The 15,815-nt window shown below is 42.8% G+C and overlaps 1 protein-coding gene across 2 annotated transcripts in view; it reads left to right on the top strand.

The window, feature by feature from the left end:
* The window catches only part of akap7 (A kinase (PRKA) anchor protein 7), a 30,964-nt gene that overhangs the window by 844 nt on the left and 14,305 nt on the right, over positions 1 to 15,815 (top strand). For both annotated transcript variants that reach the window (XM_061753038.1, XM_061753037.1), the window contains exons 2-7: positions 511 to 1,365; positions 1,838 to 1,974; positions 3,332 to 3,492; positions 6,393 to 6,505; positions 7,156 to 7,202; positions 7,994 to 8,094. In XM_061753038.1, coding sequence (XP_061609022.1) covers positions 1,904 to 1,974; positions 3,332 to 3,492; positions 6,393 to 6,505; positions 7,156 to 7,202; positions 7,994 to 8,094 — 493 coding nt within the window. In that variant the 5' untranslated portion in view covers positions 511 to 1,365; positions 1,838 to 1,903. The remainder of the gene's footprint in view (positions 1 to 510; positions 1,366 to 1,837; positions 1,975 to 3,331; positions 3,493 to 6,392; positions 6,506 to 7,155; positions 7,203 to 7,993; positions 8,095 to 15,815) is intronic.

Raw genomic sequence — 15,815 nt, 5'->3', positions numbered from 1 at the left:
TTGACTGACGATTCTGCATATTGATTCATCTTACATCCCAAATGAGTGATGACATAGCACAAAAGAACATAAAAATGGCAACCGTACGATATTGCCCCCGTTGTTGAAGTCCTTATTTTGACGTGAGGGCTATTTGGCGAGCGCCGTCGCCACGTTAATGTAGCCTCCGAGAAGACGGAAACGCAACAAAAGTCGTCCTTCGATTACATCATCCTTGTGCCAAACTTTCCACGCTTGACCAATCGACACGCGCTTAATCCATCCATCTGTTACATTATCGTAACAATTACTGAGCATAAATCAATTACGGCCTGCATCCAAATAATATAATAAAATAATATATAGCGCTTTATCTAAAAAAAACGTAAGTTTACGACTTTAACCTTGTGGTGAATTTATTTTTCTTTTCAGTGTGAACCTAATACTCCTCTGTACATTTAAAAAAAAAAAAAAAAAAAAAAAAACAACCTCACTGTTGCTTTAAAATAATTTAAAATATGTTTTTGTTAGCTTTTTTCCCAGGCCTCAGGTCTGGGTCAGGTCACCATGAGCAAGATGGAGCCTGACAAGGAGACCTTAGCTGCGGATTCCCACGAAGATGGTTTTCATAATGGAGAAAAAGAGGAATCTGCTTCGGAAGGTGTGATTGGTCTTGAGAGGGCTTCAGGACCGGAGAGCCCGAAGGAGAATCGAGGCCAGGAGAACGTGGAGACGGGAGCCTCCAACAAATCAGGGGAGTTGTTTTCTAGCTGTATGTTTGGACTGCACGAACTATGATCTAAATAGGGGAAACCCTGTCCCTACTGTAGTTCCTAACGCAGAAGTTCCTGTGTGGCTCATTGTCGTCGGTGGTTCCTGGACCTTTTGAAAGTATTTCCCTATCCGTACCACACCGTAGCCTCAAGAAGGGCCGTTATATTACCCCAGAACTAAATTAAGGCAATTGTTATAGCGGTCCAAACACTCAATGGATGCGCAAAAGTTCCCAGTTCTGGTGCAAGCATATGCTGCATTTCCTACTCAACTTACAGGAAGTGCAACTTGGTACATGTAGTTCGTAGATCTAAACGTTGCCTGTGGCCCATTTAGTACGTACTTCGTGCACATTGCCGGACTGAAGGAAATGCACATCACAGTTCCCGCAGTGCGAATGTTTAATGGCTCTCCAAAAGTTCTTGTTGTCATAAGACTTGAACGTGTGACTTATTTTTCTTTTTTCCTTCAGTCGTCAAGCAAGAGTCGGGCAAGAGAAACAGGAAGAGGGGACGACGAGTGGACAGTGAGCAAGATGCGGAGAAGACAAAGAAAAAGAAGCAGACCCAACGACCCAACTACTTTGTCTCGATCCCTATCACCAACACACAGGTACACGTTTCTAAAAAAGTGAGGCGCAGACGAGGTATGGAGTGCCTCGTTGTCAGCCGCGAGTGCACGCATTTCACTGAGAGAGGGCAGTAGAGCGAATGAAACCAAAACAATATATATATATATTTTTTGTAAATTGTAGAGCGGCTTGTAAAATCCTTGTGACGATCCTGTGGGATACATTCCTGCCACTGGGGCTCCCAGTGGATATATTTTTATGGCTCAAACATGTTCTTTTATTTTTTGGAGCATGAGAGAGATGCTTGACAAAGTAGCATTCGTTTTTGCAGGTCGCAGAAGCGGTATTTGATTGACAGTTAACACAACCCCAAACACAAGACGTTCTGGTCACGGTTTTAAGTTCAAGTCCGCCTTCTGCCACCTACGCTTATTGCGTACAAACATTACGAAACGAAATCCTACTGGGACGCCGTCCCTCGATTGGTGTTGACTATGTGGGCCTCCGACGCAGATCCGGTCAGCGGTGACTGAGGTCCAAGAGGCGCTGCTGGAGCGCGAACCTCGCTTGGCCAGAGCCATGATCCCGGTCCCGACGCTCCACATCACACTTCTCGTCACCCACCTGGCCCGTCAGGAGCAAGTGGACCTGTAAGTGGAGCTTTGTTCGTCTTCACTTGGGGAATGAGGAATGCTACAACCGTCACCAGTTGCGGTTGTTAGTTTTGTGGCGTTTCCATGGCAACGAGTGAAACGTTGTTGTTTTTTTTAAATTGACACTGAATATTTACTTTGGTGTATTATTTTGCAATTTAACAGAGGACATATTGGGATACATTTGTTGGTTTCAAGGCGTGCTTGAGAAAAAAAAAATCCCAATTTCAAGCCGCGATACCAGTGGTCCGTGAAACACAAGTCTGCGGACAGGTACCGGAACGCAAGCCATTTTTTTTTTTTTTTTCGCAAAGCGGAAGTGCGTTTGGACCGCAACAACTATTGTCCCAATTTAGGTCTGGGGTAATTTATCCACGCCAGTAGAAGAGTCTTCCATTGAGCCCGGACTACGTGGGTCACAGGAAGATTTTGAGTTCCCAGAAACAAGTAGCACTTTGTGCGCTCCTGTAAGAATACCATAAAAGAAACAGAGCATCATTCAAAATGAGTTTGAAGCCACGTGTGTTCCACTTTGCGTTATCATATCAGCACCGTGTTACGTTGCGGAACAAAGTGTTGTGTCTGCGGAGTGCAGTAGTTGCGGCGCTCTACTCTGACTAATTACCGACATGTGGCGTTGGGGCACTTTTTTCTTTCTTATCGCAGAAGGTCCGGGCAAACTGCTGCTTCGGCACCAGCATTTTTCACCGCACAATAGCGGTCGGCAGTCTTATGAAAAAAACACTTTTGCAGAGGGGAAAAACTGTGGATTTGTTTTGTTACAGTCATTAAAAACTGATATGTAATGCATCAAATGTAGTGTAGTTTTTCAGTACAGAAAGGAACGCAAGTGAAAAAGGACACTTAAAGATTTAAGGCAACCATCTGACTTCTCACAGCCAACGATCCAAGCAGGCTTATTTCAATAATGATTGGATTCGAATCAACTCGGATGGTGGAAATGCATTTTATTGACAATTATATAGTGGACCCCCATGTGTGTGGCTAAAGGTTTAGCCGCGTAAACACACTTGATGTTGTGGCTAACTGCACACAAGTGTGGCTTGGAGATTTGTATTCTGTTTAGCCACATTGGCTAAGAGGTTTCATGTGTGTGTGCAGCCACATAAATATGAATGAATAATAAATCCAATGTTTTCATACGTTATTGTCCCCACTTGATCAGATAAAAGCCGTTTTATGTGATGCTTAATCTACGCTAAGTAGAAGATGGTGACATGAGTAATCATCACATCCTGTCATGATGTAATACGAGAGGGAGGCAAAGTGAGGATTAGTGTGCGATTTTGTGTCTTTGTGCAATTTGCGCGTGTGTGTTTGTTTTTCCCGTCAGGGCGGCGGCGGCGTTGGCCCAGGCGGAGCCGTCATTGGCCGAGCTGCTGGGAGGGGCGGAGCTGGCACTGCCCTTCTCGGGCGTCGCTCACTTCAGAAACGACGTGGTGTTTGTCGCCCTCGCACCCGGACCGCACAGAAAGGCGCTGCACAGCCTGGCAGGTCAGTCACGCACACACACACACACACACATGCACATTCACACACACACACATTTAACAACAATTTTTCTTACTGTGGGTGTAGTTGTGCACTGCATCATATCATGAGTCCTTTCTATTATTTTGGTTACTTTGGGTTTCGTTAGCTTTTGCACGTGTGGCGACTTGTGGTTCGTGGTCATTGAGTACGTACTTTCCCATTCATGTTTTTTGGGTGCGCTAACCCAGGCTATAGTATTGTGTAGTATAGTATAATATAGTGTCGTGAAAAAAGTGTTGTATTCAGAACAGAAATGAATATGCAGTTTACGAAAAATTAACAACAGGAATTTTCAATTATTTTTCAACACGATATAGGAAAATGAGAGAAATGTGCCAGATTTACAAGTAAGTATTACATTTATTTATATTTTATATATGTATCCTTGTATTTTTTTGTTTGTAATTGGTTAGTGTTAGATTATCATGTATTATATGAAATCAGAAAAAAATATACCAGTGTAACAGCATATATAATATATAATTTATATTGTGTATATTTTATTTTGTCTCTATATAGTTTAACTACATAAGTATATATTTTTATAAATTATACAATTAAATATTCAATAAAAAATTCCTTAAATTCAATAATAAAATTGGAAACTATTTTTATCATGTATATGTTTTGTCGTTTATATATTTTTAAATATGTTGGCATACTTGTGTATGTATATATGTATTACATATTTTTTAATATATATATTTTTGTCAGTTTTTGTGCCCATGTGTTCATATCATCCCAAAGCCTTTGCATGTTTTTTTTTTTTTTTTTAAACAAATTTTTTATCCCCGTGTTGTGCCTTTGGCCCACGATATTAAGCTGGAATGTATTTTTTTAAGAGGATTCTTCTTCCTCCATTGGCCCCTCCTGTGCACGTGCACACACACACACACACACACACACACAGAACATCAACGCTCGCATGCCAAGCTTAATCTCACATTTTTTGTAGGCATCCGTTTGGAAAGTATCAGCTAAAATGTCAAGTATGTTGTGGAGGCGCAGACAATGGGAACATGAAGTAAGTAAGTGGCTTCTAGGAAAGTTGTCTTGAAACTATTACAGGTGGACGGTAAATAAAGTAGATTATTGGTCAGCCCGAGTGGGGAAGGGAATTTCCTTTTGGGATTTAGGGAAAAAAGTAAAAACAGAAGCATGTAAGGATGTGAAATTTATGGTGCATTTGTTTTTATTTGATTCTGTCTGTTGCAGGACATCATTCTTTGCTTTTTTTTGTGTGTTCTATTTATTTCTTTGGTGTTTGTTCATAATTTTCTTTTAAAAAGCAGTTGTATAAGTAGTGTATATACTGTGGTTAACAATTTTTGTTGGGGGGGGGGTGGATATAAAAAGTCTACGCACCCCCTTTCAAATGGCAGGTTTTCGTGATGTAAGAAAATGAGAACACCATAAATTCTTTCAAACCTTACCTCTATATTTATACAAGTATAAGCCTCCGATGTCATTGCGCTCGGTGTAATGAATCCCGGGGGGCAGATCGAGCAATCACTCAACGAAGCCCAAGGACGTCAACAGCCGCTTTGTCTCTGCTATAATGTCTGGAGAACACTCTTAGAATAAGAGTCATGACAAAAGATGAAACGATGCCCACTTGGTGGACTTTGCGAGCGAACGCTCTCCTATCCACGTTGTTGTTGTTGTTGTGAAACGTTACAGGGCAGGCAGTCCAACCTCCCGCCCCGCTGTCTACCGCCTCCATCGTTGTTATTGATTATGTTCTAACCTTTCGCTCCCCCGCGAGCTGCTCTTCTTAAAATAACACCGTGTCAAGTTTTGTCCTCTTCATGGTGTCTTTATGTGACTTTGGCATCCTGTGACGCACCTCGTCCACGCTGGCCACGCCCTTTCGTCACCAATCGCGAGATCGTAATTTAAATGGATGGTAATTCATTCATTGCCAGCCGTTCCCCATATTGTCAGCCGTTTTAGAGCATTTGGACAGAGCTTTCAAGAGGTGCAAATATAGCTCCGTGACAACATTAGCACAGAGCCTACCAAAAGACAGACGATTCTTTCACCAGACGAAAAGTTTGTTTCTAGCTTTCTCCGCTCATAAGTAATCAGCAGTAGAACACGAGTTGTGTTCACCAAAATCACAAATAACCTTGAAAAGAAACATGTCCCGCAGTGACTTTGACGCTGATATTTTTTGTGCTTTTGTTACAACAAAATAAAGGGCTTTTGATGGCAAAATAATTTATTTACTAAAAAACGCAGAGTGAGCGACACTGATTCACCGTGTGGCTCGAGTTATACTTTTTTTTTTTTTTTTTTTTTTTTTTAAATGCCGTGCCTCATTCCTTCCATAAACTGTCTGGCATTTCTCTCCCTCAAAAGCCAAGATTCACCGCCTAATCTTTATCTTCTACTCAAAAGCTGTGCTGATTTCAAATCCAAAGCGATGCAACGCCGCCATCTACAGGCATCTGTTTGTCATTACAGTGGTTTACAAAACCTGAATTTCACAGACAAGCTGGACGAGACCCTCTTCCATGCCTGCCCGTTGAAAAACGTACGTGACGAATATTTGTCGTTGACGGTAAACGGTTGGATTCCACATGACGAATATAAACATCCACGGCAGTGAATGAGTTAATTTTTCACATTGGTGAAACAAATAATCAACCACTGTAAAAACAAGAAAACAGTCCACCTTATTTGTGGTTGCAAGTGCCGACATTTATGTCATGTGTAAACCAACTCCCTGCGCATATCCGAGTCCTCTAACCTTGTCGAGGCTGCTCCTGCAAGAGTCACAAAAAAAGCCAAAGAAAAAGCGAGAACGCTCCCAATGTCCCAACGTTGACATGAAGCGCCAATGTCTGCCGATGTTGCAGAGTTGCTGTGCGGTCGTTTGGAGGAGCGAGGTCTTCTGGAAGGCGACGCTCGTGGCTTTGAACCGCACCTCACCATTATGAAGCTGTCCAGAGCGCCAAAGCTCAGATCGCAGGTACACGTAGCCCGTGTGTGTCGCGTTCCAGACACACCCAAAAAACTGGAGCGGAAAATTTGCAATATATAGAGGGATTATATAAAAACATTTATAACGGTTTTACCGCTCCCACACGCTTTAAACACCTCATAACGAAAGTCGGCGAGCTCAATACTAACATACAAAGCCAAACATCATAGATGGGCTAAAGGAAATTAGCCTCAATGTTAAGGTCTTTATAACAACTGCTGCATTGATGCATGGAGCAGCCACACATACAAACAGAGCGTGGAACAATCCTCAGGTGCACGTATTGTGTCTGCTCTGTGACTTAGTATTGGAACTTCGAGCTGACAAGCTCCTCTAGCGCTTCCTCTTGCCGCTAATTACACTGCATCGCTCCCGGTAGGACTCGGTGCTGCCCGGCACCTTGAGCCACAACGTGGTACTGCACTGAAGTAAAAATTCGGCCTTGCCTGAATAGTAGAAAAACCCGTCCTAACAATCGCCTCCTAAAACTTTGTTCCAATGCGTGGGCGCGAATGCTGAAGCGCAATATAGGAACAGAACGCTATACTCGTCTTAAAAGTGTGTTCGCGTGTCAACGATGCTCTTGAATATCCTCATAAAAGACACGACAATGACCATTCTTTGTCTTCTCCCTGAAGGGTATAAAACGCGTGGACCCTTCTCTCTACTCCAACTACACCAGCAGGTACTGTAGGAGCTCCTCACTTCACAGGACACTTCATTAGTTACAGCTGCACATTGTGATGTATGTAGTGAGAGCCAATACAGAAATTATTGGGAGGTATTTAATTAACTAATTATGCAATATATATATATATATATTTTTTTTTTTATTATTATTATTTTATCAGTTAATTTGGACAATAACGGCTGAATTACCAAATATGCTTCCTTGCCTTATACAGGCTTAGCTCGGCACTTTAACCCTTTATAAGGCAATGATGGCACTGGCCAACAACAATTGATTGATTTATTTATTTGTATTATTATTTTTGCCATTTTGGGACTAATTTTGATGTACTGAATCCAGATACCACATTGGTTTGGCTCAATCAGGTCAACCTTTTGATCTATGGCCACATTGTACAGGTATTTTATTTTATTTTTTTACAGGAAGATGTACAGGTATTTTGTCTTTAGATGTTTAAATGGAGGTTCATACCCTGAATTTGGAACCGTGATGATGTAACATTCAATTTACAGGTATTTTTGCTATATATTTTTTTAAACATTTGGATAAATAAACTGTGAACAACTTGGCATAAAAACCTGACCTGAACAAAAGATTTCAGATTTCAGCAGTGCAAAATTGTCCTAAATCAGTTGAAAAACAGACAACTTACAAAAAAAGTCGGTCTGTAACCCAGTGTTAGTAATTAAAATATAACAAATATATTTATATGTTTAAAAAAAAAAAAAGTCATTCGATTAAAAATAGGCCCAAAAGTTCCTTACAGCATGTCAATGGGTGTGCAGGTTTTTCGGCGAGCAGACGGTGGAGCGTCTGGATCTTTGCTCCATGCTGAAAAAGAAGCAGCAGGACGGCTACTACCACACTGAGACGTCGCTGCAACTCGGTGAGGAGGCCAACACACTCGCACACAAACTTTCACTTGAGGAAGACGAGCGGGCGGCGAGCGTCTGGCGGGCCGATGCAACGCGCGGCCGCTCGGGGGCGCTGTGTGCTCGTACGCAGCCGCTCGGGGGCGCTGTCTGCTCGGGCACAGAGTACATCCGCTTCTTACGCAAAGGTGGGTGTCAGGGCACATTTGTTCTACATTGCACATCGCTGTTGCTCGTGTTCTTTCAGTTTCCCCACATGGGAAAGTGCTTGGAGAGATTAAGATTTCAGTTTGGTCAAATTTAACCGCTTTTGGGCTCTTGTGGTCGCATGCGTTATTATTGGAATTGTTACGCAGCAGCTGGAATCATTGCAGTATTCTTTGTTTTTTTTATTCTTTGCTTGATGTTAAAAATAAATACATAAATGTTTAGATTTATATTGCGCTTTTCAGGGGACTTTTTGGTGAATGGGACATGGAAAAAAACATCCTTCTGATCTGAATAAAGGTCTAAAATAGGGCTTAAAGGAGACATTATGCATTTTATTAACAATTTAAAACAGTTCCCCGGTGTTGCTTTTTGTGCCTTGGCATAAAAGTTGATGAATATTCACTACAGTAGATCAAATGTTGTCTTTAAATATATCAGTGCACAAAAAAACACACACACACACACACACTGGCCTCTCAAGACGAACAAGCCCTTGTTTTGTGTGTGCGTGCTGTCAATCATGTGTCACAATGTTTTTCGGACCACTGGGCTGTCAGGAGAAAACGTGTCGGAGGAGGCGGATTGTGCCCAGCAAAGGACGGCGCATAAAAACGTCGGTTTTTATGCGCCGTCCTTTGCCGTTAAATACGGAACGATGTGAAGTCTTGATGAGCTAACCGCTCATTTCACCCCTTTTGGGGTCAAGGAAATGTAAAAAAAATGCATTTGAAAAAATATTCTTCTTTTGATTTAGAAAACGCATTTGCCGGCTAACGACAGGTTGCTCATTTTGACGCCTCTGTTGAAATTAGTACTTACTACTCGAATGTTCTGCATGTTAAATATTTCTTATTTGTTTAGCGGTACACGTTTAAAAACAAAAACAAAAACATGAAAAAGGCTGAGAAGAAGCTGTTTCTGTTGTTATTTCTGGCCACACAGTCTGGCCTGAATTAAATGCACCCTGTGCTGGTTTACGCCACGATTTCTTCCAAATGTAGCAATCAAAAATTGTGTCCCAACATTTGATCCGTCCAATTGATAATTGACAGAATAATTTCAAAAGAAAATCGATGCGTCATGCCCATCTCTGCGAATGTGTGCAGGTGCTCGGATTTCACGCGCACGTCTTTTTATTGATTCCCTGCTCGCAGTCAATCAATGCTGGTGACATTTTGCTCGGACGGGCTGGGCTGCTTGTTAGGAAGGTCTGAGGGACAGTGAAGGTGATACAAGGCTGATTCAGTGCAAAAGTCAAATGCATGATGGGGAGTTGTGTAAGGCGAGGGGAGCAGACCAAAAGCGTCTGAGGGAAGGCCGCAATTTGCGAACTAATGTGATGGCATCGTATTTTATTGAAAAAGACACAGTGACCTTTTTCACCATTTGGTTACGATGCTCACCAATAACTGCGAGGAGCGGTTCCGCTTGAAGCACATTCTCAGCTGGCATCAAATGAGCGTCTTGTTGAAGAGTGCCCACTTATTGCAACAACTACATGAATTGTAATGGCGAATTGTACTGTATACTGTATCCTCTAAAATATGACTTAAGTGAAACCGTTTTGTGGCGTTAAAAAAGGGTTGGGACTCCTGATCTAGATCACGGTAGGCACACCCCCCTTTTTTTTTAATTTTTTTTTTTTTTTTTTTTTTTAATAGCTAGACCTCCAAACATGCAGTATTCAGATTCAATTACCTTTGTTGGATTTCTTTCATACCGAAAAGAAACCACGCTCTCCTTGAAAGTGTACGGCGCAGTACGCACATCCCGCCTGGCCGACCGCGCATCCGCTGATGTACTTCATGTATTGAAAGTGTGCTTGACCTTTTTCATGGATTGTTGGGGGGGGGTCAGGTTTCGTTATGTTCCTGTTTACTTCTCGTAAGGAGACAAAGTTCATTCAAGAGGCCGCTGCAGCTGAATGGAGACTGTGGCGTATCGTACTGCGGAGCTTTTTGGAACGCTAATGGGACAAGCCAAAAATCACAACAACATGCGTAGCTAAAGCCGCAGCATTAACACTTCAACTCGAAGTGGCTTCTTGCGGCCTTAATGCTGCTTTTTGCACTTGAGTGAGTGCCAGCGTCTCACTCTGGCACCTACAATTTTTCTCTGTTGTGGCCCTACAGGCAGGGAAAAAATAAAACCAGTCCCCTCTCCTGAAATGTGTGATGAATATAAATAACCTTTCCTTTTCCTTTCTTTTTTTTTTTTTTGCGTGTTTGTCACTTGGATGGAGTGCACTCGAATGTGCGCGGCGCCAGCCCGGCCAAATGGACGGCGGCCTCTCCGGGCAACAGGCGACAGTTAGCTTGCGCCTGACAAACACCTGTCAGTCATCCATACGCAACGAGGCCGCTCAAAAAAAGGATTCGGTTAGCAAAGCCATTGAAAAAGTCAACCAGTGTGCTGGCATGCGCATTAACAGAATGCATGCTTATGCGCGCAAATACTTTTTTGTTACCACTACATTCCGGAATGCCTTTTTCTTTCATTTGTCTTTTCTCCCGCCCACTATTAGCTTGCGTCATCTGCCAAACTACGGGTACAGATTGCTTGTACTCTAGTGGTGTGGGTTTTACTGTTATATTCATTCCTTATCATGTAGAAAAGGAAGCATGTTTCAGGTAAAAATATAATATTCAAATTTTTACCCTTACGCAATGGATATTTGAACACAAATGGTGGAGAAACAGATAACGTAAACATACTCACAGGCATATATTCTTTATCATTTACGTAGTATGACTAATATTACTGCGGATTAACCTTTGACTGTCTCCATGTACAGTATTAAAGTGTCTCCAGGTGACAAAACGCGCACGCCAGCGGGACCAGCATAATGTCCACTGAATTGAAGCAAAAAAATCTTTCTTTACATTCTATTTAATTAGATAGCAGTATGCTTTTATAGATTACCATATTATTGAGTGCTAGTGTATATATTTCTTATTAAAAAAACATTACAAGGATTTTTGTTGGGTTTTTTTTGGCGGGGGGGGGGGGGGCTGGAACGGATTAATGGCACTTCCATTGATTTCAGTGGGGAAAGACGATTTGAGATGTGTGCTTGTGTAAAAACCTGACTGTTTTGAAACTTTCATCAAAACCCGATGAATACAATTAGATATAAATTACTTTCATAGCCCCCAAGTTAAGCAGGTGAGCGGGGAAGGCATATTATTTTAATTTCGTAAAAGAAACAAAAGCATGTCACACTCTGCAAACATGGCAGGCATGCTTATGCTAAAATTGTCAACGTTTGCAACAAAAATGTCGTATTTTGCTGTAATTTTGAAGCAGTGAGGGTGAGGTCCTTCTAGTTTCATAGCAATTGTTAATACCGAAACAAGTTGCAACTACGGCAGGCAACGCTCCACAAACATGACGTTAAAAACGCTACAATTAGCCACAAAATGCAAAATGTTGGCTTTCATTCTTGCTTACTTCTGCATCCTTTTGTGTGCAACAGTGGGTAATGACTGAAAGGATGGATGGTAAACAATGTAGCACGTACCTAGCGATCTGTGGCTGTTATCTGCGCCGTGCAGTTACGTGTCCGGTACTTTGGACCCACGCGCACTCAAATCCACAGATTGTTCACGGAAGCACTTTGTGGCTTAATGGACGCTCACGTGGGTTTCCTGAAGCGTCACTGATGGTTGACTCAATAAAACATTTAAGCTCCGCAAATACCACCCTGTTGTCTATGTATGCGCAAATATATACACACACGTATATGAGAGAGCGCGACGGGTTCCGCCTCACGCCACGCACTTCCATCTTCTTACGCCTTGTTTGTAATCCTCAAGTAATCCCGCAGTGCCGAGAGGTTTTAGCTAGGTGCGCCCTCTCACTGGAACACTTAACCCAGCCTCCGCAGACTGCGGTTGTCGGTTTCCATTCTACTACGTTTCGGGGAGTTGAAGACTCGGGTTTGAACCGAAAAGGCACTGAAAGGTGACATTGCCATCTACTGGCTCGGCATGCCTATTACAGCGTTTTGGAGACCGCTTTTGTTCAAGGATTGGACGGATAAAAAGAAATCTGTGAGGAATTCATTTCTGACTCAGTCCCATTTTAAAGGGGTGGAGGCTAAATTAAGTGCACTACCTGGCTGCAACAATCGGAGGCGACTCGCTAGTTTTGCATTTAAAGCGAGCTACACACATACCGTTTTCTAAAAAAGGTGTGATACACAACACATGACGAGGACATTTGTTGTTCGTGTACACAGGGAATTTGGACTGCTGGAAAATACAAAGAAGAAAAAGTAGTAATAGAGGAAGAATGAGAAGAAAGTAGGCTAACTATTAGCTTATGCCGTCATATTTAGTGTGAATCAAAGACAGCCAAACACAGCCAGTTGTTCCACTATTCGCGTACGGCAACAGCGGCCACTTCAGAGAGCTTTCCGATTGGCTGTCGTTACGTTCCACGTCGCACGCATAAGGATTTGCCGTCGCGCATATTGAACCGATTCAACTGTTTTCTGAGCCGATCGGGAAGGAAAATATGACATTACTGCGAGCCTTCCCTGTAATTGTGATCAAGTGCCCAGCCTTAGTTTTAACAAGAGCGCCATCTTTTCGTGAGCTTTTCAACTCAAAGGTTCTGCGGCTCTTTATTAATTGTGAGCGCATGCTTATCTCCATTCCCTCAACATTGGGCTGCACCTCCGTATTCTGATTATTTTGCAGCGCTAACACAAACGCTTTTCATCTCCCGCCGGAACTGTCACGTGGACGTTTTACGACAGTTTAGCTTTAGTAGGAAAAGATCTCGAGTGAGACGTGAACTCTTACCTTTTGAAATTTGTAAGAACAATATTCAGTCCTATCCTATTTCCCGATCTTACGACTATTATAATCTAACCTCCCTCAGCTATTGATTTATGTCAGTATTTACTTACCATTGTGGCTGAAGACAAATGTTCGGCCAACTGCGTGTTACTTGTAATTTATTACATTGTGTGCAATTAATCTAACGTGTTGTATTTGAGAATACAATGAAAAATGTTCTTCATTTGAAATGTGAAATGAGTCTTAAATTGGCAGCCTCGCCTTGCAATGTAAGTTTATGACCATTTACTCAACTTGACCCACCATAATTCTACAATGGACCCTCTAAAACTCCATTTTAATTTTTTTTTTAAAAGTGGTACAATTGAGATTCCGCCAACAAGTCTTGGAAAAATCAGACGACACATCAGAGAAACTAACATCTCAGCAGACCACAACTTAGCGAGCATCAAAAGATTGATTAAGCTCAATTTAGCCGTCGTTTCTCAGTATGATCTTCACTTATTTGTGGGATGCTTCCACTTCTTTCTATCTTTAGAAAAAATGTAATGTATATATTTTTTTAATTTAGGCAGGTAGAAAATAGGTCTTCGGGGAAGAGGGTGGAATAATGATGTTTCAATTAATTTGATTTCAAAGGGAAAAATTGCTCAACTAGCGAGATTGTGTTTGTCTTTCGAGGTTCCATTGTACTCCGCTTTTTCAATGTTTCCGTGCTGATTTTTGACAACGCGCGCTCTCTTTCTCCCCCCAAAAGCGGCGCCGTCCTTTAAATAATCCCCATTTGTATGCAGCAGCTGCCGGCCATTCGGCAGCCATTATTCAAGCTACAGTGACGAGAACGGGGCGGCGCCTGTAAACCTCAGCCGCGCACACACTTGCACACATTCACGTTCGCATTTACACTCACAGCCGAGTGTCCTCCTGGACATCCCGCGTTCCCCCCCCCCCCCCCCCCCCCCCCCTCCCTCCCCTCACCCGCTTCACAATTGGCACAGACAACAACAATCAGTTTGCATCATGTTATACACATAGGTGAGCCCCTCCCCTCACACATGCACATGCGTGCATACAATCATAAAAGATTACTGTCATCTTGCCACACACACACACACACACACACCAGCTTTCTCTTGCTCTACTCTCCTCCTCCTCTTCCTCGCCCCCCTCTTCGTCCTCCTCCTCCTCAGTGTGTCAGTGCAAAGTAGAGCGAGAGCAGGCAAGCGAGGAGCCACTCGCTCATTTTTTGTCCTCTCTCTGCAGCCTTGATTTTCTGACAGAGAGAAAAGGGGCAAGCTCCGACACTCCTCTACCCCCCCGCCCCCACCCCTTTTTTTTTTTTTTTTTTTTTTTAATAATTCTTTTTTTCATGTCAGAAGGCTGCGAGCGGGGGCGACACCGGTATTCCTAACCGAGGGATAATCCGGAGCAAATCAGTGTTTTTTTTGTTTTTTGTTTTTTTTTGTAAGAACAAGAGAGGAGGGGGGGGGGGGGGTCGGGAGGAGGCGCCATGGGTCAACTGTGCTGCTTCCCTTTCTCACAAACCGAGGAGAAAATCAGTAAGTGTGCTCCGTGTGGGTGCGTGTTGCCCTTCGTGTGTCTGTGGGGCTACCACAGACGGACACTGACGAGTGTGTGTGTGTGTGTGTGCGCATGCGTGCGTGCGTGTGTGTGAGTGTGACACTAGAGGTCATCAGGATCGTGTGTGTCTGTGTGTGTGTGTGTTTAGCATGTGACCTGTTAGCACAATAGCCGGCTTGTAAATGGAGTGTTTTATGTGCAAAGTGATTCCACAAATGAGACTGGCACCCTTGCCAGCGCCGCCGATCAGCCCCATCGTACAGTGAGTGGCACCACGCCGCCCCCCCCCCCCCCCCCCAAAAGTGGCGAGAGACATCAGCAAATCTCGTGAAACTTCAGCTCAGTGAGCATCTGAAGGATCAACTCTGCAAGTTTTTTTCCCCTCATTGGCTTTTTGGGTATTTTTGTGATAGCGCCACAAGTTGTACCAGTGATGACCATAGCGTTAGCCGTGAGACTTAATGCGACGCAAGATCTGCCCAAGCACGCCAGTGTGAGCAAAACAATTCGGATTATTCAGATCATGGGCGATCGTCATTCGCAGCCTCGCTGTAGCGTGAATTTTTAAGCTATTCCTTTTTGAAATAGGTTTTTACAGTGCACAGGCAGGTTTGCTTGCTTGTATACTTGCTGTGTTGTTTAATGTCACTCCCAGTTGAAAGTTAGTCCAACTAAACATTAAACAAAGACAATTACACTTTTCGGTATTTCAAACAACCACACAACTTTACCTTAAGAATGCCCCTGCTAGTTTAATGCTAACACACAATTGACCGGCTAACACCTAGCATCGATAGTCGCAGTCTTGTCACCCTTGATGCAACTGAAATTTAAAAGCAATTTTAATTTGATTTACCTTATTTTGTTTGTTGTGTGGTTTAAAATAATGAATATAGAAATAGGTGAAAACACAATTTATGATGATGAAATAACAAATATATATATGTGTGTTTGCTAACAAATCACTGTGGAGTGTTTTAGCCTTTTCGGGTAAAGGAATGCTTACGTTCATTGTGGTTACGGCGATCATAAAAATGCCGTCACCTCGCACCATGCAGCGCAGCTTTTGCATTGCATTGTGGGATTTGGTGGCCATTTTGGACACCTGAAGCACAGTCAACTACGATTATGCGGTGCGA

This window comes from Phyllopteryx taeniolatus, chromosome 18 (assembly GCF_024500385.1).
Source record: "Phyllopteryx taeniolatus isolate TA_2022b chromosome 18, UOR_Ptae_1.2, whole genome shotgun sequence".
In the NCBI taxonomy this organism is placed as follows: Eukaryota; Metazoa; Chordata; class Actinopteri; order Syngnathiformes; family Syngnathidae; genus Phyllopteryx; species Phyllopteryx taeniolatus.
The sequence above is the reverse complement of the archived record's forward strand: the minus strand, read 5'-3'. Positions and strand labels throughout refer to the sequence as shown.